Source organism: Bos indicus x Bos taurus, chromosome 5 (genome assembly GCF_003369695.1).
Source record: "Bos indicus x Bos taurus breed Angus x Brahman F1 hybrid chromosome 5, Bos_hybrid_MaternalHap_v2.0, whole genome shotgun sequence".
Taxonomy (NCBI): Eukaryota; Metazoa; Chordata; class Mammalia; order Artiodactyla; family Bovidae; genus Bos; species Bos indicus x Bos taurus.
In genome coordinates this window covers 25,063,353-25,087,622 of record NC_040080.1, presented here as the reverse complement: position 1 = coordinate 25,087,622, position 24,270 = coordinate 25,063,353, and the positions used below count along the sequence as shown (strand labels likewise).

The window sequence follows — 24,270 nt, the reverse complement described above, 5'->3', positions numbered from 1 at the left end:
TGAGTGAAAAGACTGGTAGGTAAAAGATACAATATAAACCAACTTCACCTCTCGTAAATTTAAAATTGACTATACGTGTGTCCTCACATTTCCTCTTCAAAAAATGAATCCTGTAGATTAGCAATCTGGGACTCTAACATTTACACTGATTTCCTCAGGTCTAAAAATGTTCTGTGGGAAAATATCAACTTAACTTCCAGGGGCAAACCAAGCTAGCTAAATGTATGAAGCACGGCTGCTGCTGCTGCTAAGTCACTTCAGTCGTGTCCGACTCTGCGACCCCACAGACGGCAGCCCACCAGGCTCCCCCGTCCCTGGGATTCTCCAGGCAAGAACACTGGAGTGGGATGCCATTTCCTTCTCCAATGCATGAAAGTGAAAAGTGAAAGGTAAGTCGTTCAGTCCGACTCTTAGCGATCCCATGGACTGCAGCCTACCAGGCTCCTCCGCCCATGGGATTTTCCAGGCAAGAGTACTGGAGTCGGGTGCCATTGCCTTCTCCGATGAAGCACCGCAGCAAGCCTTATTTCGGGATTCCTTTTCAAACAGAAATTCCTAAAAGATCTCATCCGCTTACGTCATAAACGAGGAAAAAACCTGCAGAAACACAATTCCAGGTGACACAAATACCGCTAAATAGTCCCCTATCTGGAATCGGCCTGTAATAAAAGACACTCTCCGATGTTAAGTCAGAACGCCTGTGGCCGGAGAAGTAGAACAGAAGGCGCCTCAGCCAAATATATAGCCCACCCGCTTCATTTTCACACTCTTATTGGGCTAGACAAGTGTCAATCAGCATGAAGCCATTGTTCTGAGTGGTGGAGGCGGGCTCTTAGCCGATAACCAACCAATTCGGTACTGTATTGGGCGGAAGAGACTCTGGTCCTGCAGCTCTGTTACTCTCTATGGTTCCAGGGCGAAGAAACGCGGAGATCTTCGGCTCGGAAGTGACGTAGGGGTGGCGGAGGGGCGCGAGGTTTCAAGATGGCGGTGGTTGGGTGGTTGACCGAAAGGCCGAGGTGAAGGCCCTTACGAAGTCAAACGGGCCGAGAATCGTCCCCTCCCCGCTTCTCACAGCCCCAGGAGCCCAGCAGAAGCGTGAGTGTGCGGGATCGTTCCACTCCGTTACTTCACCTTTCCCGTCCCTTCCCGGGGCCCGCGCGGTTGCCTCGGGAACGCCAGGCTCATCAGTCCCGCTCTTCGTCTCCGCCGTTGGGGTCTCCCCGATCGCGGACTAGGGGGTCTCTTGGGGCGGCGCTGCGTCCAGCGGTTAAGCGGCTGTCTTCGCCTGGGTCGGTCAGCGCCGCCTCCTGACGCTGACCGGTTGGTTGCCTTAGGCTTGCTGCTACCTCGAGTCGGGGGGTCAACCGTCGCTATGGTTTCGGCAGTTGCAAATGCTGTTGGCTTCTTTGGTGGACATGGGCTCCGTCCCTTGGGAGCCTCTTTGACTGTTGAGAGTTACCCTAAGCGATTCGTGACCCGATTTACCCATCTCCTCAGGTTTTAGACAAGACAAGTAGTGCAGACTAAGGCTCCAGTGTCCTCTGTAACTAGGTTTCATTTGTGGGAGAAGAGAGTTTAAAAAAAAAATGAGCCTGAGGGTAATTGAGAGAGGGAAGCAAAAAAGATACAGGCCATCAAAGATGTGAGTGCTTGTATTTGTGCTGATTTTGCTTGTTTCCGCTTCCTTTCTTCCCCAATTCCAGTTTTTCTGAGAAGCAAACCCTTGACAGGGTAAATTAGTTGCGACTGGAACAGCTTTGAAGCGTTTAGCAGAAATCAAGGCAATTGGATACTTTCTGGAAGACGCATTAACTAATAAACTTGCCTGACAAACCTTCGTGAAGGGAAGGTATAATTCTATGGTCTGCTTAAAAAAATCTACCTCATGATCTTCCCTTTCCCTCCCTTTAAAAGTGTCTGCTTTCAAAGGGAAGGATATGTATTACTCTTTCTTATTGGAAAGAGCAAAGTTTATCAGAAAGTTGTCATCCATTGGGAGTAACTAGAAGAGGTGATTATGATAGTGTCTTCCTGCGTGTGTGCTCAGTCTTGTCCAACTCTTGGCGACCCAGTGGACTGTAGCCCACCAGGCTCCTCTGTCCTGGTGATTTTTCAGGCAATAGTACTGGAGTGGGTTGCCATTTCCTCTTCTGGGGATCTGCCTTACCCACGGATCAACCCAAGTCTCTTGCATCTCCTGCACTGGCAGGCTCTTTCTTTACCACTGCGCCTCCTGGGGAACCCATAATAATTTCTTAGGTCAATTAAAGTTTTGACTTACAAAATATTTTCCCTCATATACAATTACCCCTTTCAGTTACCTTAAAAAATAAGAGTCGGGAGTCAAGTAGACATTAGTAAGAAAAATTTGTGTCTTGATGTTTATACAAGCTCATATAATATTTTGACTATTTGTGGTTTTATGTTTTTAAGTTTCTGCTTAAGAGTCAAGAATTATATCTGAATTGGAACTAAATCTAAATTAATAAATAGGCTTAAATTGGAGTTTTTACTGTCTTAGAGGTGATGAGAATACATGCCAAGAAACCATGGAGAAAGACAAGGGTGAGCTATTTGTCCTTGAGCCCAGATCATTACCCCCATTTCCCTTTTACTCCTTTTTCACCCTGCATATAAATAAAGGGAGAATATAAGAAAATAACAAGTGACCCTCTCATGTACATAGTGTGTGTCGTATTGCTGAAACATTCTTTGATGATTGATTTTTTCCAATGATTTTTTCCAATTGATGGGTCAGTGCTGTGATCCATAAAAGAAAGTTAATTGATGAGTTAATGATAGTAGTAATCTTGTAGTAATCTTCATACTCATTACCTTTATAAATAATAGGAATCTAATTTTTTGTGGTTGGAGAAGTTGAAGCTGTTTTTCCTGGGCATTAAGTTAAAACTAGGAAAGAACAAGGCCTTAATAAAAGAAGTTTCTTTTCAGAGATGGTCAGGAAGAAAATTTTATAAATATAAAAAGGAAGAAATTTTGTAAATTAAGGAAAAATAAGCCTTTTTGTCTTCGCAGGTTTTAGGTTTTATTTTTTAAAGAAGCAAGTAAATCAAACAACTTGTCAACATGGGGCGGAGATCCACGTCATCCACCAAAAGTGGAAAATTTATGAACCCTACAGACCAAGCCAGTAAGTGTCCATTAATGTGGAATGATGAAGAAGAGGGGTGGTAAAAATTGCTTCAGGGAGTCTATTTTATTATTTTCTTAATTGCAAGATCTGTAGTATTTGTAATTAAAGTTATCTAGTGTTCTAGTGGGCACATGATTAAAACTTTAAACATGTAACAAAAGATAGTATCCATATTTCTAATTTGATTGACTTGCAAAATAGAATTAGCTTAAAGCCTTCTTTTTTGTATGTGACATTTTTAACAAATTGCTTTGTACGTGCTTTTTTAGTACTTAATGGCATTTTTTTCCGATTCATAGCTGTTTTTTTAAGGAACTTAAAAATGTTTTGAGGCAGTTTTGGTTACCATAATCAGAAGGTTACTATTGGTATCTAGTGGAGGCAAGGAATAGTGTTAAATATCCTACAGCACACAGAGCAACCTCTGACAGTAAAAAATTACCTGTATTAAATTGGAGAAAATGCTAATGTTCAAGGCTTTAAGTTTTATATTCTCTCCCTCTCTTAAGGAAAAGAAGCTCGGAAAAGAGAATTAAAGAAGGTATGATTCCAGAAGCATCCTGTTAGACATAAGTGTAATTTGACACCTCTTATTTGAGATGAGTGGATTTAGAAACATTTCCAATTATTTGCCAGAAAAAGATTTATGCTTTTCATAAGATTTACTAAGCCACAGTACTGGGAGACTGAACTAAGTTTGTAGATAGGCTCATGATGAGTTATTGTAACATTTTTTATTTGATTACCATTCCCAGTGACTTAAATACTTTTAAAAAATGCTTCTCTTGCCATTTAACTGCTTTGTTGGAAGCTACTAAATTAGTGAATGGAAGTAAATGTGACACTAAATTTTCCTGATGATGATTTGTTAAACTTGTGGAAAGGTGTCCCCAGAATAAAAAAGGATTTATATTTTAGTATCATGCCTTAACACACTGAGAGAACCTAGCTTTTCAGTAGTTTTCAACTGTTCATTCTTGTTTCTATTGCTGGCATTAAATTTTGCAAAACATATCTTTTTGTCTAAATTGGAAATATCTGGGGGAATAAAAAAATGATATTACTCCTGTTTCTGGTGGTTGAAACAAGTGATCAGAAACGAAGAAGTTCAACTTCAGTTTAAATGGATTTTTGAGACACATTGACATGAAAACTCAGGGGTATTCAGCTTCTGCAAATTGTGCTCTTTTTTCTTTTTTTTGAAGAACAAAAAACAGCGCATGATGGTACGAGCTGCAGTTTTAAAGATGAAGGATCCCAAACAAATTATCCGGGACATGGAAAAATTGGATGAAATGGGTAAGATTTTGTAAAGGGATGGATTTTATAGCAGAGATAATAGTCTGATACATAGAGATAGGCAGTTAATGAGTGAAGCAGAACAGATACAAGAATTACAGAAAAAAGCATGATAGCACATGATGCTTGGATTTAGTTTTAGTGTTAGAAAAACAAAATGGAGTGAAGGGCTGTTACCAACTTGAAATCTCATCTAGAATAAGAGGGAAGCCATTATTTAGCTTTAGCTAATTGTTCTTTATAAGATAACAAAAGCCCAGTTTGGCCAGTTCATTTTTTTAAGAGAAGACTAAGTCTGCTTTTTGAAATCACCTTGGGCTTTTTTGTTTTGGGTTTCAATGTTGGCAGCTACCGTGTAAATCTCAATATTGGGCCACCATGAATGTGTCTGTTGCCCCTCTTTTCCAATAGATGATCCAAAGATAAATGACTACTTAGTAAGGATATAGAAGAAATAAAATACTTAAAATCACATTTAAAAAAATATCCTATTAGAATTTCTTCCTTTGTTGCGTTTAGTTCAGTTCAGTCACTCAGTCGTGTCTGACTCTGCGACCCCATGAATCAGCACTCCAGGCGTCCCTGAGTGAACCATCTCCCGGAGTTCACTCAAACTCGGGTCCATCGAGTTGATGATGCCATCCAGCCATCTCATCCTCTGTCGTCCCCTTTTCCTCCTGCCCTCAATCCATTTCAGCTTTAGTATCATTCCTTATATAGGATAATTTTATCTAGTCTCATCACGTGCATCTTCAGTATCACTGCTTTGTCATTACTGGAATCCATATGAAATAGCTGCATGTTGTCTTTTCTTGTATCTGAGTTGCTTGAGAATCATCTGTGATGCTGCCACTGGAAGTTCTATTCTAACTCACAGAGAAGTTCCTTTAGTTTAAAAAACCTCTTCAAAACAATGCAGTTTTACCAAGTCCCAAAGATTGTATAACATATTTATTTAACCCTTATTTCCTTATTTATATACTTTATACTTACAGGTATGAAAGGAAAAAAGTTTTCGAAAGTATTTTTAACAGATTACAATTAATTAAAAGTAGGAGTCCAGAATGGCGTAGAGTGACTTTGCTGCTGCTGCTAAGTCGTTTCAGTCGTGTCCGACTCTGTGTGACCCCGTACACGGCAGCCCATCAGGCTCCCCCGTCCCTGGGATTCTCCAGGCAAGAGCACTGGAGTGGGTTGCCATTTCCTTCTCCAATGCAGGAAAGTGACTAGGTAGTTATAAATAATACAGAGGACGAGTCACAAAATGGATTCCATATTCAACCCATTCTGTTAACTTGAGAACAAGTGGGGTTTTTAATTTTCCTTTTTTTTAGTAGTTTTCAAACATCCAGAAATGGTCTAATTAACTCCATAGTTTTCAGCTGTCAAGTTTTTGCCAATTCTGCCTTCTGTCCCTGCATTTTTTTTTTAATTGCATGTTGAAAGAATCTTTACAAGTTTTGTTTACAAAGGTTTCCATACAGGTTTCGTGATTTGCCCCAAAAAACAGATAGCGAGTGAAAGAGCTGCAGTGAAACTTCTGAGTGATGAATTAACTGGGGTTCCAAAAAAATCCAGTTATGTGGGGTTGTGGTATTAAAAGCTTTCTCAAATAATGTGGCAGATACTGAAGCCAGCCTGGGCAAGAGTTCTGGGTCAGACTGCATCATCTCACATCTCTCCCAGTTTAGTTATAACTGATTCCACTTGTTGCCTCTAGTCTAAATACTGGTAGGGACAGTTGCTTTCCCTGGCATGTCAGGATATTTACCTATTAAATGACCCCAAATTGTGTATTAATAACTTAGGTTTATTTAGCTCTTATCTTGTTACATGCCAGGGTTGGTTCTTTTTTTTTTTTTTTTTTCCACATTTTCATTTAATCTTCACTTCCCCGACAGCTCTTTTGAGTGGGTGTATTGTCCCTCCTTTACAGGTGAGGAAGCTTAGGCACAGAGACATTACCTTTCTCAAGGTTACACTGTTCGGAAGGGGCACAGCTGGGATTTAAAGTTAAACACAGCACTTTCATGAATCACACTAGGAATAGTGTGGTTTGAGACCACACTTCTGATTTTGAATATATCATCAAAGTGTTAATAAGATTTAAGAAAGACAATAAGTAAGCTTGTGAATCTTTAAGAAAAAGGAGGAAGGAACACTAGTCATCAGAACTCTATTATAATTTATAAAATTCAATATAAACTAATTTAAACAGAAAAAAGTGTTCCTTGACTCCCATAATTGGGAAATCCTGGAGGGAAGTGGGCCTCAAAAACCCAAATATTTTGAGCAAGACTGTCCATCTGTCTGACCTAGTGAATTTCTTAGATAGAAGGTGGAATATGTGGTGGAATTAGTGATGGTTGAGAGATGAAGCCATAAACAGCTGTAGGTTTATTTTATTTCTACTTGTGAGAGCTTCTCTCCCATATTTAAAGTCTCAGAAAAGGATCTGGTCCCAAGATGGCTTATGTGCCAGTTGATCTCTGAGTCAGTCACTGGCAAGGGAGATGGAGGGAGACAGGTATGGTTGACCAGGCAGACCTGGGAGTCCTGTGCTAATCCAGTCCCTTTTGGTCCCTCTTGGAGACGTGAAAGTAAGCTCCATGTTGAACACACCAGAAGAGAAAGGTTTAAGTAGCTCAACAAGGAACACTAACTCATATAATAGTTGAGTTGTAAGCCAGATACCAGTTTATGTTTGCTTGATTGTGAAGTAGTTGATGTCCCCATTTTCCAGATGAAGAAGCTGAAGATCAGAGAGTTTAAGTGTGCAGGATCTCAGAATTAAATACAGACCCAGTGTAGTGTGTAAGCCCAGGCCTATAGTTGTTGATATACTAACAGCTGTATCAGGTTGTTAGCATAAAGGAATGAAAATTGATTTTTATTACAGTGATAATAAAGTCAATTAGGTGACACTTCTTAGGAAAGGAAGTAAAATTAATAGCCATTTTAAAGGGATGAAATTTCAATAAACTGTTCTGTTCTTTTTTGACAAGAATATATCTGGCGTCTAAATCTCTTTTTGAAAAATTTTAACATATAAGTGTATTTTTAATAAATGATGTTATCTGTTGAAGTTACTTTTTTGTGTTTAATGCCATAATCTGCTTTTTTTCCTCTCAGAGTTTAACCCAGTGCAGCAGCCACAGTTAAATGAGAAAGTGCTGAAAGACAAGCGTAAAAAGCTACGTGAAACATTTGAACGTATTCTACGACTCTATGAGAAAGAGAATCCAGATATTTACAAAGAATTGAGAAAGTTAGAGGTAGAATATGAACAGAAGAGGGCTCAACTTAGCCAGTATTTTGATGCTGTCAAGGTAATCACGTTTCTTTTGAGAGCTAAACTAAAATTTTATAGTTAGACTTACTCTTAAAGTTGATAATGGGAGACTTGATGATGTTGAACCTCCTCCTCTTGTCAGACTAAACATATATCTATCCCATTGGCCAGCAAATCTAAACCTATGTGTTTATACAAGAGAACTTGATCTACCTGCCACTACAGCAATAGCTGGAGTGGAAACAGCCCAGCTACCCATTAATAAGATAACAGATAAACTGTTACATTTTCATAAAATTAAATGCTACTCAGTAATAAAAAGGAATGATCAGCTAATAATCCAGAAAACATGAGGTAAAAATTTTAATGGCTAAATCCCCAAAACATACTATCCTTTCTTCATGATTGTGATTCCGTTTATTTGAAATTCTATACCAGGCAAAGCTAATTTATGGAGGAAAAATTTGTATCAGCAGCAGCCTTGGGATAGTGTTAAGGATTGATTGGGAAGGAGTATGAGATTATATGCATTTGTCAAAATTCACTGAATTTATACATTTCATTGTAAATTTTGCCTCAAGATAAAAATGTTTTTAAAAAATGATTTAATTTGGTAAAGTAGGTAGCATGGGTCCCATTTTACAGATAAGGAAGCTAAGGTTACTTACTTTGTCATACAGCTTGTTTGTGACAGAAATTCAATAACAGCAGGCTAATTTTAGAGTCCAAGTACTACCACTGAATACATACTATCCTGAAGTTTCAACTTACTGACAATCTTAAAAATGTTGACTTGGCTTTCTATCTTTGTTTCTTAAGATACTTAATGTTAGGTGGAAAGCAAATCCAGGTAATGAAACAGCTGATGTAGAGTTTGTGGTGTTGAGTTGGGGGATTACTCTTACCGACTGGAAGATTCTCTCTTTCAGAATGCCCAGCATGTGGAAGTGGAGAGTATTCCTCTGCCAGATATGCCGCATGCTCCTTCCAACATCTTGATCCAGGACATTCCACTTCCTGGGGCCCAGCCACCCTCCATCCTTAAGAAGACCTCAGCCTATGGGTAAGGAAGTGGTAACAGAACCAAATAGTGTATAGTAAAAGCACCTTTTGACCGTCCGTGCCAGATTATTGCAGTGGAAAGTAAAGGACAATGGGGATATAAGCAGTTCTCCTTTGGTTAGATAGGACCTGAGAGCTCCTTTAAAAACTGTTTAGAAGAGGAAGTGTATATCTCATTACTGGTAACGTGATCGCTGTAAATTTTCTTTACAGACCTCCAACTCGGGCAGTTTCTATACTTCCTCTTCTTGGACATGGCGTTCCACGTTTGCCCCCTGGCAGGAAACCTCCAGGTCCTCCCCCAGGCCCACCTCCTCCTCAAGTCTTACAAATGTATGGCCGCAAAGTGGGCTTTGCCCTAGATCTTCCGACTCGTAGGCGAGATGAAGACATGTTATATAGTCCTGAACTTGGTAAGGAGTGACTGACTATTCCTTTTGCTCTTAGAACCTTTCCACTGTCACTTTTAATTTAGCTGTATAGCATCTTGTTCACCACCCTCAGAACTTGGGAAATAAATGAGGCTACCCTGTACATACCAACAGATGGATAAATAAATCACAGATCTACTCAGGAAAACAGCATGCATAAGGAAATACAGAGATGTCTGTTGTATTTTAAATTAGACTTTCCTTGAAGATACCACTCTTACATCAGTACCTTAAAAATTGGGTAACTTGTATACTTGTTTCCCATTTGGCTTTATTTTCATTCGACTAGAACATCCTTATGTACAGTTAAATTGATTGTGTATGTGCATGTCTTTATAGAGCTTTCTGAGTGGAATTTGTTTTCAATTTTGAAGCTTTAAAAAAATCTTACATTATAAAAAAGGAAAATTTAAAACTATTGTCAAGTGGAAATATTGTTAGACTATATGAATAGCTAAGTTCATACAGAAAAATTTTAATCAGGTTATTCTGAGTCAAATAGCCTGGCTTTCTGTATTTGGGGGTGCCGTATGGGATCCAGCTATGTAACTTGATCCTGGCTCCCTCCTCCCTTTCCAGCTCAGCGGGGTCATGACGATGATGTTTCTAGCACCAGTGAAGATGATGGCTATCCTGAAGACATGGACCAGGATAAGCATGACGACAGTACTGATGACAGTGACAGTGACAGATCAGATGGAGAAAGTGAAGGGGATGAATTTGTGCACCGTGATGACACTGAGAGAGAAAACAATGAAGAAAAAAAGTCAGGTATGTGAAGAGGAAAGTTTCATGGGATTAAGCAATAAAAAGCACACAAGCTAAAGGTCTTGATATATTAGTGGATCCATGAAAGTAATTGTGAGTGCCTTGAAAGGAGGATCAGTGCTCTATTCATCTTTGTAGCTCCAAAGTCTCAACGTTGTTGACACACAGTAAGTACCTGGTGGATATTTGTGAGAGGAAAAAAAAGCTGAGCTGTGTATGTGATTTAAAAAAAAGTCTACATAGTAAAGTCCACTTTTGGGGAAAAAGCAAAAAGATGGCCTAACGTGATTATGTGTAGGAAGAAAACCATATTCACCTGATTGTTTTCTAATGAGTCTGTTTACATATCTATGTTTGAGTCCTTTATATTATTCTATGTTCATGCAATCCTAAGTGAACAAGAACCATAGTTAAAGATACACCTGTGAGTGGAGTCATGATTTAGTGGAAACGTCATACTTAAAATGTATGTTATCTGTTTATTATAAGTTCAGACTGAGCTACATGTACTTTGCTATGTCATTCATTAAGGAAATTTTATAAAATGTACCATCTGTCATATTCCAGTAGCCTTGGAGCTTCTTTTGTAATTGATTTGCAGTCTTCAAAACAGTATTTATATATATTACTGATATTGCAGTATTGATAAGGATAAAATTTTCTCCAGATATTCCTTAAATCATGGTTGCAAACCAGAAAGCTAGTTTAAAGAGGTAGATAGAACTGGTAGTGAAAAATGGTAGACACTTAGGTAAGAAGTGGTACTGAAAGGCAGAAAGTCGCTAGAGCCATACCAGTTCCGTTTTTCTCTAGACTGTGGTCATTTGCCTCAATTTCCTCTTTTTGGACCAACTGGTTTCTTTATATATTGAATGATAATGAATACGAATATTAATATATTCACTGATGCACATGTGTTGGAAATGGTTATCCTAACTATGACTTGACATTCATCTAATAATTGAGTTTTTACTATGTACAAAGTATTTTTCTAGACACTAAGAATGCGGAGTAAACAAAACTAAAGCCTGCCTACGTAGAACTTCTATCCTGCTGTAAATGTTTACCATCTAAGAATAAGAACATTCCTACACCATTTAGCATCTTTAGGTGTCTGGTAGAGAGCCTTTGTCAGGTTAAGGAGTTCCCTTCTAGTCTAAGTTTGCTAAGAGGTTTTATTATAAATACTTTTTAATCATCTCTTGGGATATTGTAAATGATTTTTCTTTCTTTAAGCTGTTTATTGTAATGAATTACATTCATGGCTTTTCTAATGTTAAATCATTTTTGCATTTCTGGGACCAACCCTATATGTTAATGAAGTTATTTTCTTTTAAAACACTGTCAAATTCAATTTGCTTATGTTTTATGTTGGCCAGCAGGTTTGTTTTGGTATGTGGGTTATGCTAGCTTCAAGTTCTGGATAGCACTCCATCTTTTCCTGTGCCCTTTTATAGGAAATTCCTGTAACTTAACATTTGGCTGAATTTCCTTGTAAAGTTATTGGGCCAGGTGCCTTTGAGGAACTTGATCTTTGACTACCCATTTTAATTTCTATGTTCTGATCTTGTCACCCCTTTGGCCAGTTGTAAATAACATTTTTCTAGAAAATTATCAATTACTTTAATCTGCATGTTCAGTTTTATTGGCATAAAGTTTTTAGTAGTAGTGGCTCAGTCGGTAAAGAATCCTGCAATGCAGGAGACCTGGGTTCAGTCCCAGGGTTGGGAAGATCCCCTGGAGAAGGAAATGGCAACCCACTCCAGTATTCTTGTCTGGAGAATTCCATGGACGGAGGAGCCTGGTGGGCTACAGTCCATGGGGTCTCAAAGAGTTGGACACGACTGAGTGACTTAACACTTTCACTTTCAACTTTAAAATCACTGTAGCATGTATTTACCACCAGTGGGCATTTGATTTACTATCTTTAATATAGCTCTTGTCTTTTTGCCAAGTAGTGGGAAGCAGTTATAGCTAGTGTTTAGTGTATTTGTTTATAGTAAACAAATACTGAATTTTGTTGATCCTTTCCCTTCTCTGATCCTTTAGGTCTGAGTGTACGGTTTGCAGATATGCCTGGAAAATCTAGGAAGAAGAAGAAGAAGAACATGAAGGAGCTGACTCCTCTCCAAGCCATGATGCTTCGAATGGCAGGTGAGTCATGGAAAGAACAGTGATTGGTATTTCCTCCTGCCAGTTGCTTTACACACATTTTTCTATTCAATATCTCAGCAATCAAGTATTAAATTCTTGTTTTTCAAAAGTCAAGATTTGGCGACACTGAGGTAAGCTGCCTAAAGTTAGCCAGCCAGTAAGTAGTTGGACTGGCATTTAAGTCCAGGTCTGTCTTGTTCTAAAACTTGGACTCTTTTGCACTCTGCTGCCTTAATATGAATGAGAAGAATGCTACTATATTCTTGGCATATCTGAATATTCTGTTGAAGGAGACTGGTTGTTAGTTTTAAGAAAGCATGTATTGATTATGTGTTGTAGGCATCGCTCTTTCACAGGCTGTAAAATATGAATCTGCTCCATTTGTCTGGTTTCAAATTTCTTTCAGGTCAGGAAATCCCTGAGGAGGGACGAGAAGTGGAGGAATTTTCAGAGGAAGATGATGAAGATTCGGATGATTCTGAAGCAGAAAAGCAATCACAGAAACAGCATAAGGAGGAATCTCTCTCTGATGGCACATCTGCAGCTTCCCAGCAGCAAGCCCCTCCACAGTCTGTTCCTCCATCTCAGATACAAGCACCCCCCATGCCAGGACCACCTCCGCTTGGACCGCCACCTGCTCCACCTTTACGGCCACCTGGACCACCTACAGGCCTTCCTCCTGGACCACCTCCAGGCAAGTACTTACATCCTATAAATAAATAAGCCTAAATGTGGTTACAGTGAAGTTATTCCAGAAAGTAGACATCATTAGTAGTAATGATTTCTGGTTTCCTGCTAGTGTAATTTTCTAAGAAATCAAGATTCTCCAAGGATATACACAACTTGCTCATTCATAACAACACTGTTTGTAAGTCATAGAACTTGTGACAGCTGTCTCTTTCTTCAGAGCTCTTCTTTTTCAGAGTTTATCAGTTCTGATATTAGCAGTTTAGCAAGCAGAAACTGGAATATGTAACTGAGGGTTTGTTTAGAATTACTCTTTAGTATGCTGAGTTGACCCAGTTCTTAGTTGGTTGTGAACATGACTAGGGCACAGTAGATGCTACTGCATATCCTTCTTTGGTTGGGAGTTATTGGATGTTAGTGTAATCTGTATAGTTAGAGACTGAAGTCATCAGTATTAATGAGGTCTTCAGCTTAAAAGTATAATAAGTTAATTTACAGTTTGAAACAACATATAAAAAACTTACTGGCCAATTATAACTTTTAGTCCGATAATCTGCCAGTTAAGTCTTCAGTTGAGTTCATTCTCTGACTAGTGCAAAGCAAAATTACATATCCTATGACATTCTCAGTGGTGTTTGTATATCTTAATGAGTTTCAGAGGATCCTTAAAGCACCGTGCTTTTCATACTGCATTTTCAGCTTATGTTGGAGCCATTTAAGACATGTCATCTTTGTGTATCTCTAGCCCAGCAGAGCTGTGGTTTAAAATGTTTTGTGTTAGGACTGGGAAATAAAGAGAAATGGACTATAATAAATTTTGAAGTTATCTGATGTTAAGTTAAGTTAAAGTGAAATCACATCTCAGTTATCTTACGCCACAATTACTACTTCAGATATATTTGTTTGATGTTAACTACGCACTTTTCTCGTTTCAGGAGCTCCTCCGTTCCTGAGACCACCTGGAATGCCAGGACTCCGAGGGCCTCTGCCCCGCCTTTTACCTCCAGGCCCACCACCCGGTCGACCCCCTGGCCCTCCTCCTGGCCCACCCCCAGGTCTGCCTCCTGGCCCTCCTCCTCGGGGACCCCCACCACGGCTACCTCCCCCGGCACCTCCAGGTGAAGCTTTGCTTTCTGTGACAAAAATCTGTCTACTATGTATTTCATTTGTCCTAAGACATTTTCACATTTCAGTATCCTGAAATCAAGTGGTATCTTAAAATGGTGTTTTTAAACTGCTTTTGGCCTAGGTAGAAGTTGAGTTCTTCCCAGTGGTATTTGAATTGGATGCTGTCACAGAGGGGACTTTTCCTTGCCAGAGAACACTTTGGATTAAATTGTTCATTTCAGATTTTTTTAGGACTACACTTAGAGTTGTAAAGTCATTCTATACATCTGCATGGGTATCAAGTTTACAGTCACAAGGGGAAGTTTTTTTTCTTCCATTCTCTCTACCCAGTGTCAAAGTTAGATAGGCAAATTTCCTTTGATCTTATATGTGGCAGGTATATTTCTGGTTTACTACATTGATTGTCTTAATTTAATGTAAAGGTCTCCTTTTAAGCTCCTCAGCTTGTTCTTGGACATTTTTTTCTCTCTCAGTGGTATATGGAATAATTACAAGTGTGTATAAGCAATAGTGTCCTAGGTTGAGGAAATTTGGTACTTTATTCTCAGTCTGAAAGGGGGTACTTGGAGAAAATTAACCTGCACTTCCTGGTGAATAATAATGGTATGTCCAAACCATTAGTAAGACATGAATTCTTTTCCAGTAATGGTGACATTTTATGATTAGTCAGATTTTCTCATTCCAGCATTAAAATTGTATTTCCTGCCCATTCAGCTACATTTTAAGGGGGAGGAGTATTGTGTAAATCAGTAAATAACGCATGGGAATCAAATCCCAACCTTGGTTTGATAGCATCTGCACTGTACAGATGGAATAGAATCTTAGGTTGTCAAATTACAGATTCAGCCATCTTAAGATCATATTTGAAAACAGTTGGTATTGTTACTTTATAGTTTAAAGTAGTACATTATTAAGAGAGGAGGAAAACATAAGAATTGGGATACAGATGGAAGGTGAATACTATTTTACAAAAAAATAGTCTTTACTATCAAAATATATTCCTGAGTTTCAGATAGCAGGCAGTATGATTTATTTTCTACAAATTGTCCATTTCAAGAAATTGTCAGCCTGTGTTTGTAAAGTCCTTAATAGTAGTTAAATTTTATTATTGTGTTCTCCTTTGTCTAGGTATCCCTCCACCCCGTCCTGGCATGATGCGCCCACCTCTGGTGCCTCCTCTTGGACCTGCCCCACCAGGGCTCTTCCCACCAGCTCCCTTACCCAACCCTGGTGTTCTAAGTGCTCCCCCCAACTTGATCCAGAGACCCAAGGCGGATGACACAAGCGCAGCCACCATCGAGAAGAAAGCCACGGCAACCATCAGTGCCAAGCCACAGATCACTAATCCCAAGGCAGAGATCACACGATTTGTGCCGACCGCACTGCGGGTGCGTCGGGAGAATAAAGGGGCTGCTGCTGCTCCGCAGAGGAAGTCGGAGGATGATTCTGCTGTGCCTCTTGCCAAAACAGCACCCAAATCTGGCCCATCTGTTCCCGTGTCGGTGCAGACTAAGGACGATGTCTATGAGGCTTTCATGAAAGAGATGGAAGGGCTGCTGTGACAGCTTTGGATAGCTAGATCAGGCTTCTATTCACATCAGTGGTTCATGGAGAAAGAGGCTCTTACTCAGCTTAGGTGGAAGAGTTGCTTTCACTGTCAGGGTATTTTTAATTTCATTTCAAGGAATATATTAAAGTTTAGCCTTGTTCAGAATTTACTGCATATAAAAGAGAGGGTATTTCATGCAAAATAAATTGGTTATTGAATCAGTGCTGCTAATAACATCCATCCCCTTTCATACCATCATTTTCATCAGATTTCTTCCCCCACTCCAATTCTTTGAAACTTGTGATCAAGGGGAACCTTGTTATTTGTTTTGGCTCTCTTATTGTGTGCTGTGGGCACTGGAGTAGAGATTTCTTGAAAAACCAGTTTATTTCACCCCCATCTTGCCTTTCATGTTTGAGTTATTTTTAATATTTTCTTGTAAATATTTTGTAATATTGTAGTGAAATGGATCACAATGTCATTTCCTAATACAAAGCGATATATGTGGGAAGAAAATGTACAATTCTTCGATTAAAATTCCCACTGATCTAAACTTTGAGTGTTCCATGGAATAAATAAATAAATGTTCTACACCAGGATATCTTCTGTCTTACTGACAATGTATAAACATAATAACTTTTATGGACAGAAAAGCAAGTGTTTAAAACTTGGGTTTTAAGGAACTGCCATTTCTGGTATGGAATATGGAAAGAGAATTTTATTGAAAATGGTTAGAACTAAGCTTTAACTTTAAAGGATAAAGAAGAGATAATTATTTTCCTTTAGGATTATTATATATTGGCTTAGGAAGTTGAGAGGTTTTATTGCTAAGAAGAGGAGTCTTATTCTCAAAGATTACTTACTTTTCCAGAGCTCTGTGAATGGATGGATATCTTTTGAATAGCAAAAAGTTCTCTTAAATCATTTCTAAGCTATTAGATAGCTAGAAAAGGCTACTGCTATTGCTGTTTTTGAATTTGTCACTTCTGTGAGCTTTTGTTATTAAAAGCACAGAAAATGAATAAGAATGCTTAATGCTTTTAATTTGCATTGGTATTTTCTTTACAAAGTGCTAATATCTATCCAGTAATACTGGGGAATGACTTCCACGGATATTTTCCCCATTTTACTGGTGAAGGTATTGGTGTTAAAGGACTCATGTCCAGAGACCCGAAGTGTGTCTTATACACAAGGAGACACACGCCATATATATACACATGTGAGACAATGTACGCATTGTGTTTAGGCGAGGCATACCTGATTCTTTGCATAGTATGGTAAATGTCTTTCATGTGTATCTCATCAAAAATTGGTTGTATCCTAAAAAAGGTAGAAGAATAATAAGACTTTTTACAACTGAGTTCTTTGATAGATTTAAAATATTTGTCCTGAGATCTTTTCTGTATGTGACTGAGAAGTTGTTATTTCAAATTAAAGCAGATCCTGCCAGAGCAGTCTACAGAAGCACTTTGGGATTATTATTTTTTAGTATAATCATTGTGGGTCCACAGGTGAATCTTTGTATAGGTACAAAGGTAGAACACAGTTACATCCTCAGATCAATATTTTAAGTGTAAATAATGGTATTTGGTTTGCAACATTTTTATTGTCCTGGCTTGAAGTTCCTATTTTTTCTGGGTGAGATTTCTGTTTCACATTAAGGAAGCTATATGGTTTATCTTAAAAGTCATTTTCTAATTTGCTAGTTTTACCTTCTGAAAATTCTTCCAGTTGGTGAAATCTGGCACGTTTCATATGTTAGCTGCATCTGCAGGAAAGGAGAAATCGGTCAATTCTGGGTAGGTTTTTGTCACTGACATCATGGAGACCCAGGTTTGATCCCTGGGTCACGAAGATCCCCTGGAGAAGGGAATGGCTACCCATTCCAGTATTCTTGCCTGGAGAATGCCATGGACAGAGGAGCCTGGTGGGCTACAGTCCATGGGGTCACTCAGACATAACTGAGCAAGACTCAACTTTGCTGGTTTTTTAAAAATGTTTGCTCTAGTTAAATCACTGCTATGAAACATAAGTCTGATACAAGTTTTCAGTCAGGTATACGGATAAATATTGATTCTTTATCATAAAGTGTCACTTTATTACACATTAATTGCTCCTTAACACCATTTTGAAGTTCCTTTAAGGTACTGTAAGGTGTGAATTAAGGATCACCACATGGCATGGAATCAGTATAAAGCCTGAGTTGACATCTAAGTTTCTCTTTGAATTCTCATTTTGTATATTCTAGTTTGTGCTCTTTATTAAAATATCTCCCTATTTAGCAGGGAGACTTTTATTAAACTATTTTTTGCTGCATTCAAGCAATTCTTCAGACACAGAAGATACCCAGTCACCACTCCATGGATAACTGCACGTTTCTGTTTTGTCCTGAACTTAAAATGAGCAGGTCTATCACCTGGCAGTATTCCTCAGCCAGAACCAGTTTGGAGGAGAGACCCGATGGCAGGACTTGTGGAGCTCAAAGCTGTTCCTGAGCAGAGCTATGGATAACTTCATTCCCAGGTCCTGGGTGAGGTGGGGAATCTTTATGTTCCTGGATAATAAGGACTTTTGGCGAAGATGGGAATTGGGACTTCTGTGAAACCAAAGTAACTACTCCAGGTCTTTTATCTCTAAGAAGGCCTGTAGTTGGCTTCCCGGGTGGCTCAGCGATAAATAATCTGCCTGCAGTTCATGAGCTGCAGGAGACAGGTTTGATCCAGTATTCTTGCCTGGAGAATCCCATGGACAGAGGAGCCTGGCGGGCTTCAGTCCATAGGGTCACAAAGAGTTGGACATGACAAGTGACTTAACAAAATACACGCATGCACAGGCTTATACTTGGCTGTGAAGGAAAAGTCAGGACAGGACAAGTGGCCAGGCCTGGGTGAGCAGAGGGGTTTTCCTTAATCAACCTGTTCATTTTACTAAGGATGAATAACCAGTAGAGAGAGAGGTTGGCGAATGAGATAATTGAGATAATTGATAGTTTGAGGTACCTAAGAGTCTGGGGAGGCACGTAGGAGTACAAACTCTTTGTTCCATATTGTTACTGAGAACCTGCTGGGAGCTAGGCACTTGCTGGGAAAGAAGTAGTAAGAAAATCGGATAATGTCTCTACTATCATGGGCCTTCAAGAAATTTCAGGAGATAAACAAATGTCTATACTGCTTCTGAGTCACGCCTACAGTATGAAACAGTAAATACCATATGGTATTTACCAGTGCCAATTTAAAAAAAAAAATTTTTTTTTTTTTAAATTATTTTTTTAACCTGCATTAGTAAACAATCTGGAAAAAAATAATCTGAGGGCTGTGTGCTGTGTGCTGTGTGCTGGTAAAGACATATTCATCAGAACTTTAAGATTTTTATGTTACTTTTTTATAGAGAAGCTATTGAAAATGTTTCTCTGAATGTTTAAAAATACTAAATATCAACTGATTACCTTCATGGTGCTACAACCAAATAGAGAAAACATTTTTCTTAAAAGTTTTCAAAGAAAAAACCATGGATCCCCAAATATATGTTTTTCTTTGACCTGTTATCTTATACAGAGTATTTTCCCTTGTTAACCATCTGAAGCCTAAAAATAAGGTGTTTTCTATTGTTACCATAATGAATCCACAGAATCATACCACATGTGCAGGAGATAAGTAACTGATATGTAGGAGATTTAACGCTATAAAAATGCTGTGAGGGAATTCCCTGGAGTTCCAGTAGTTAGGATCCAAACGTTCACTGCTGAGGATGCTGGTTTGATCCCTGGTTGGGGAACCTAAGATCTCAACGGACCAAAAAAAATGTTTTTAATTAAAAAAAAAAATACTGTGAGATGCAAAAAATGATTTAAGGATCTTTTGTAACAATATTTTGCAAGGAAAAATAGAATGGTATAGTGTTTATATTCACTGAATCTCAGGAAAAATTACAGTCCAAAAAAGAAGAGTTAACTACACTATTCATTATCACTGCACCCGGCAACCGTGCCCCAATAAACTGGGGAGTGAGGTAAAGGAACAAGGAAGGTGACAGCCAAAGTTACGGCAGGTTGAGGGGAAAAAAAGAATTTTAGTTTATTTCTGAAATCTTGCCTGGTTTCATGAAATATACCACCGACAAATGAAAAGGGCTTATTATTTTCACAAAGGCCTGGCTTTTTACAGTGAGTTGATAAAGGTTGCCATATTTAAGAACTTACTATAAAGCAAACCCATACCTTCAAATAGTATCTATTGACTTCCTTATGTGAGGAGGGAATTAAAATATAGGTATAGAGAACAAATCCAACATCTGTTTCTAGGACCACTCTTCTTGCAGAGTAACCCAGATCACAGAGGAGGTCCTTTTAAATCCTTATTTGTACTGAGTTTACCCATAAAATACATGTTCATTTAAAAAACTTGAGGGGTAACATATGAAAGTAAAGTATGACATGAAAATATCACTTTTATGGAGAGAAAAACCAAATAGAGCAACAGAAGTTGTTTAAAAAGATGCTTTATGTTTATTACTTCTTATTTTTGTTTCCACCAATAAAGCAGAACAGGGATCAGCAAAATTTCCATAGAAATTTGGGGCTCCAGGAGCTACAGAGTTGCTGCCACGAACCTGCCTTTGCAGTGTGAAACCTGTAGTACAGGCAGGTGACCAGTTGTACTCCACGGCCACGTACAAAGGGACCCAGGAGAGAAACGTGAGCAAGTTGACTTGCGAGGGAGTCAGGGGACCTCTGACAGCTGGACGTCAAGCATGCTCAGTTTTCCTGTTGGCAGGGTCTTGAAAGGTGGTCCCCAGGGCGAGTCAGGGCTGCAGGTTGTGGAGACAGTGTGCATTCTGGGCGCATGGCTGGAGCAGAGGCCATTGGATATCCTCTCCCCCTCAGTGCTTACCCACCAGCACCACACAGCAGCCTGAGCCAGTGAGAGTCACCCTTCCCGCCTGCAAAGGCCCTCGGTGCCCTCTTCCAACAGAGCCTAGCATCGCGCTTCTGTTAGGAAGACTGGCCCAGAAGAACGCCAACTATTATTACTGAGCCCACACTGACATTGGAATTTGGGGCTCAGAGGCAATACATTTAAAACTGGCACGGAGAGCATAAAGAAAACTCAATCTTTTTACTTCCACTACCACAACCTAGTTATAAAATTGTCAGCACAAACCTCCTTTCGTGAAAATATATATAATATCGCTCCAGCTCTTTCTATCAGGTAGTTAGCCACTAGTGTAGGTGTATTAGCTGATGATAAGATTTATGTGTGTCACTTTTGTTCTTTTTTAAAAGAAATTTATTGGAGTATAGTTGATTTACAATGTTGTGTTAGTTTCAGGTGTACAGCAAAGTGCTTCAGTTATGGGTATACATATATCCATTCTTTTTTAGATTCTTTTCTCATATAGGTCATTACCGAGTATTGAGTAGAGTTCCCTGTGCTATACAGCAGGTCCTTATTATAGTAGTGTGTATACATCAATTCCAGTCTCCAAATTTATCCCTCCCCGTCTTTACCCCTTGGCAATCATATTAGCTTACAGGTATTAGCTAATGATAGAATCTGTGTGTGTGTGTGTCATTTTTGTTCTCAAAAAATCTCAAGAGAACTGCAGTTGACTGGCCAACTCTGTTAGGGGGTTGTTAAACAGAACAAAGCTAAAAACTGAGAAATAAGCAAAAAATATAAATACTCAGAAACTCTGACAGAGACAGTGGTACGCACTAAAAAAATTCCTGTGCTCTTCTGCATTTTCCAGGTTTCTTTGCGGTGAGATTAAGCATGAACTAGTTCTTTGCTGAAGCAAAGTAGGGTGGGTGTGAGTTCCCTGTACTCCAACCCGGTGCTGGTGGAAGAGACAGAAAGGACTGCTGCAGGGCTGGCAACTGGCATATCTATGAAAACAGAAGAACAGGCTGCCATCTATAAATGTTACGGACTTCATTTAAGGGCTACTTATGCTGGAAACTTCAGGAACACGGGAATTCAATCTATCCTGTTTGCTCTTACTAGAACACTGTGTATCAAGGGTTTTGTTTAAACTTTCGGGTAACCTTTGTCTCCTGAAAGCTCGGGTGACATTGCCCATGGCAGAGGGTGCCGGCTCACGTTATACTTGAACAAATAAGGGTCTGCACTCCAGATTCCCTGTCTACATAATTCCACTGTGTTCTATGTCCCCAGGAGGCTGAACTGTAGAGACTGCCTCAACGGGTTTTCTTAGCTTTTGGCATCCTTTTAGGCTGGGGGATAAACAGGGTATGGGAGGGAGGGAGGAATATGAGGTCATGGAATAGATAATCCCCTGGCCCCTCCCCGCATGGCTGCCATGGGTTAACTTTTCCTGACTCTCCCTGTCACTCAGGCCCCTCACACTACCTACTCCTACCTACTCCTGCCAGGTCTGTCGGCCATTCCCTTCACTCCATCAGCCACAGGGTGAGAGCGGAGCCCAGCTGTCACCATTCCTTCCATGTGCTTTCCTTGCATGCTGCTTATATCACTGTAAGCAGTCCTTTTATTACATTGTCCTCAAATCACCACATTTGGGCATGCCATCTGTTTCCTGGCAGGATCCTGGCTGACTTAGCATCTGAATAAATATAGGATGTATTGAATAATAGTATACAAGAGAGAGAAGTCATTGAATACAGATAACAAATGTGCTAATGTTATAAAACTCTCAGAATAGTGTTTGCTGTGCTTAGTTGCTCAATCGTATCCAATGCGTTGTGACCCCATGGGCTGTAGCCTGCTGGACTCCTCTGTCCATGAGATTCTCCAGGCAAGGATACTGGAGTGAGTTGCATGCCTTCCTCCAGGGCATTTTCCTGGCCCAGAAATAAAACCTGGCTCTCTTGTCTCCTGCGTTGGCAGGTGGGCTCTTTACCACTAGTGCCACCTGGGAAGCTCGGAACTGCTTTACTTGTACTCATTTATTTAATCCTTACAACAGCCCCGTGAGGCAGCTACTGTCATTTTACAGATGTGCCCACTGAGGTAAAGAATGATTTGATAACTTGTTCGGGGTTACACAACTAAGGGAGCAGAAACTCAAACCTCAGCAGTGGGCTGGGGAGGGCGGTGAGGAATGACGGGAATTGGTCTAGGGTGGAAGAGCTGGGGACGAAACCCCAGGGAGATAACCTGTGGTGATCTTAAGTAGGCAGGTGAAGTACGATGCTCAGGAGGCAGGTGGGGGTTATACACCATAAATACAAAAGGGAAGGGAAAAGTTGAAGGAGAAAAATCTAAGCTAATACAACAATAGCAATAACTTATTGAGCTCTTACCATACTAGACACTAAAAGCCTTATGATAAGGAAGACAGAGTTTTACTCCACTTTTATACATGAGAAAACCAAGACGTAGCAAGCTTATAAATAAATGCCTATATTTCTACTGGTGTGAATGCTTTTTTTTTTTTTTTGCTGGCATGAGTTCAAATGAAAATAACTTACTGGTTTCTATTTGGGCTGGAAAATGGGAAGAAGGATATTGGAAGAGGGGAGAAAAGTGAGCGGTTATGGTATTTACTTTATATGTTTATTTAAACGTTGGGTTGGCCAAAGAAAGTTTGTTCAGGTTTTTCGTACCATCTGATGGAAAAATCCGAACGAATTTTTTGGCCAACCCAATACAGAAAAATTATGCACAATTTTATGTATATAAAGTATATATAAATGTAATTTAAATTGAAAACAATTTATTGTTAGAAGTACATGGATCACCGTGTGAAAAACAGCAGGACCTTGTGTCCCCTATATGAACACACAAAAAGATAAATTCAAGAAAAAAAGTTCCTTGACAAACAGGAGGATGGTGTCAGAGGATCTGAAGTACATAAAGTGAGACTTTTAAAGTTTAAAGTACTTAAACATGGGACTGAAACACACACAGTCAGTAGTTCCCTCTTTCAAGTGGTGCTTGGACACTGCCAACATCTACCCTGGATATCTCTGTCTACTTGTGCTGGTCAGCAAGCCCTCTTCTCTGGGTCACAGTTTTTTTTTCCTCTTCAGCTTTGAGAGAGGGGCAAGCAGCCCATCATAGCTCGAAACTGGCCTGGACCATCAGCTAGATCTTGGTGTTGCTAGGAGTTGGCCTGACATAGCTGCGCCATGGTATTCTGTGGAACAGAACCATTTCACACCACACCAACACCACACATGGCCATTCTGCCATGAAAAACTGAAATGACAACAAGAGTTCTCTGTATCACACTGTTGCTTTGTCGCTCAGTTGTGTCTGACTCTACGACTCCATGGACTGTGGCCCGCCAGGCTCCTCTGTCCATGAGATTCTCCAGGTAAGAATACTGGAGTGGGCTGCCAGCTCCTCCTCCAGGGGATCCTCCTGACTCAGGGACAGAACCCAAGTTTCCTACGTCTCCTGCAGGCAGACTCTTCACTGCTAAGCCCATCAGGGAAGCCCTCTCTCTGTATCATGTTTGTGTTAGTTATTCAGTCGTGTCTGACTCTGCGACCCCACAAACTGTAGCCCTCCAAGCTCCTGTGTTCATGGGATTCTCCAGGCAAGAATACTGGAGTGGGTTGCCATTCCCTTCTCCAGGGGATCTTTCCAACCCAGGGATCAAACCTGGGTCACTTGCATTGCATGCGGATTCTTTACCATCTGAGCCATCAGGGAAGTCCCTCTGTATCATAGCTGAATACACACACACACACACACACAAAAACATGAGCATTGTCCAAATCACAAAAACACGAGCATTGTCCAAACCCCCAAAATGA

At 39.8% G+C, this 24,270-nt stretch overlaps 1 protein-coding gene across 4 annotated transcripts; it reads left to right on the top strand.

Annotated features, from left to right (window-relative positions):
* Positions 1-913: 913 nt before the first annotated feature.
* WBP11 (WW domain binding protein 11) lies at positions 914-16,128 on the top strand. 4 transcript variants are annotated; one of them, XM_027541403.1, is made up of 13 exons: positions 940-1,098; positions 1,707-1,852; positions 3,040-3,154; positions 3,667-3,698; positions 4,363-4,456; positions 7,589-7,785; positions 8,678-8,811; positions 9,024-9,223; positions 9,821-10,012; positions 12,059-12,163; positions 12,570-12,857; positions 13,786-13,968; positions 15,107-16,080. In XM_027541403.1, the coding sequence occupies exons 3-13, from the start codon at positions 3,091-3,093 to the stop codon at positions 15,538-15,540; spliced, it is 1,923 nt and encodes a 640-aa protein (XP_027397204.1). In that variant the 5' UTR covers positions 940-1,098; positions 1,707-1,852; positions 3,040-3,090; the 3' UTR covers positions 15,541-16,080. The 4 variants fall into 4 exon arrangements, with proteins under 4 accessions (XP_027397207.1, XP_027397204.1, XP_027397205.1 ...); XM_027541405.1 differs by having other exon boundaries at positions 973-1,104; XM_027541406.1 differs by lacking the exon at positions 1,707-1,852 and having other exon boundaries at positions 914-1,104; positions 15,107-16,128.
* The last annotated feature ends 8,142 nt before the right edge of the window (positions 16,129-24,270 follow it).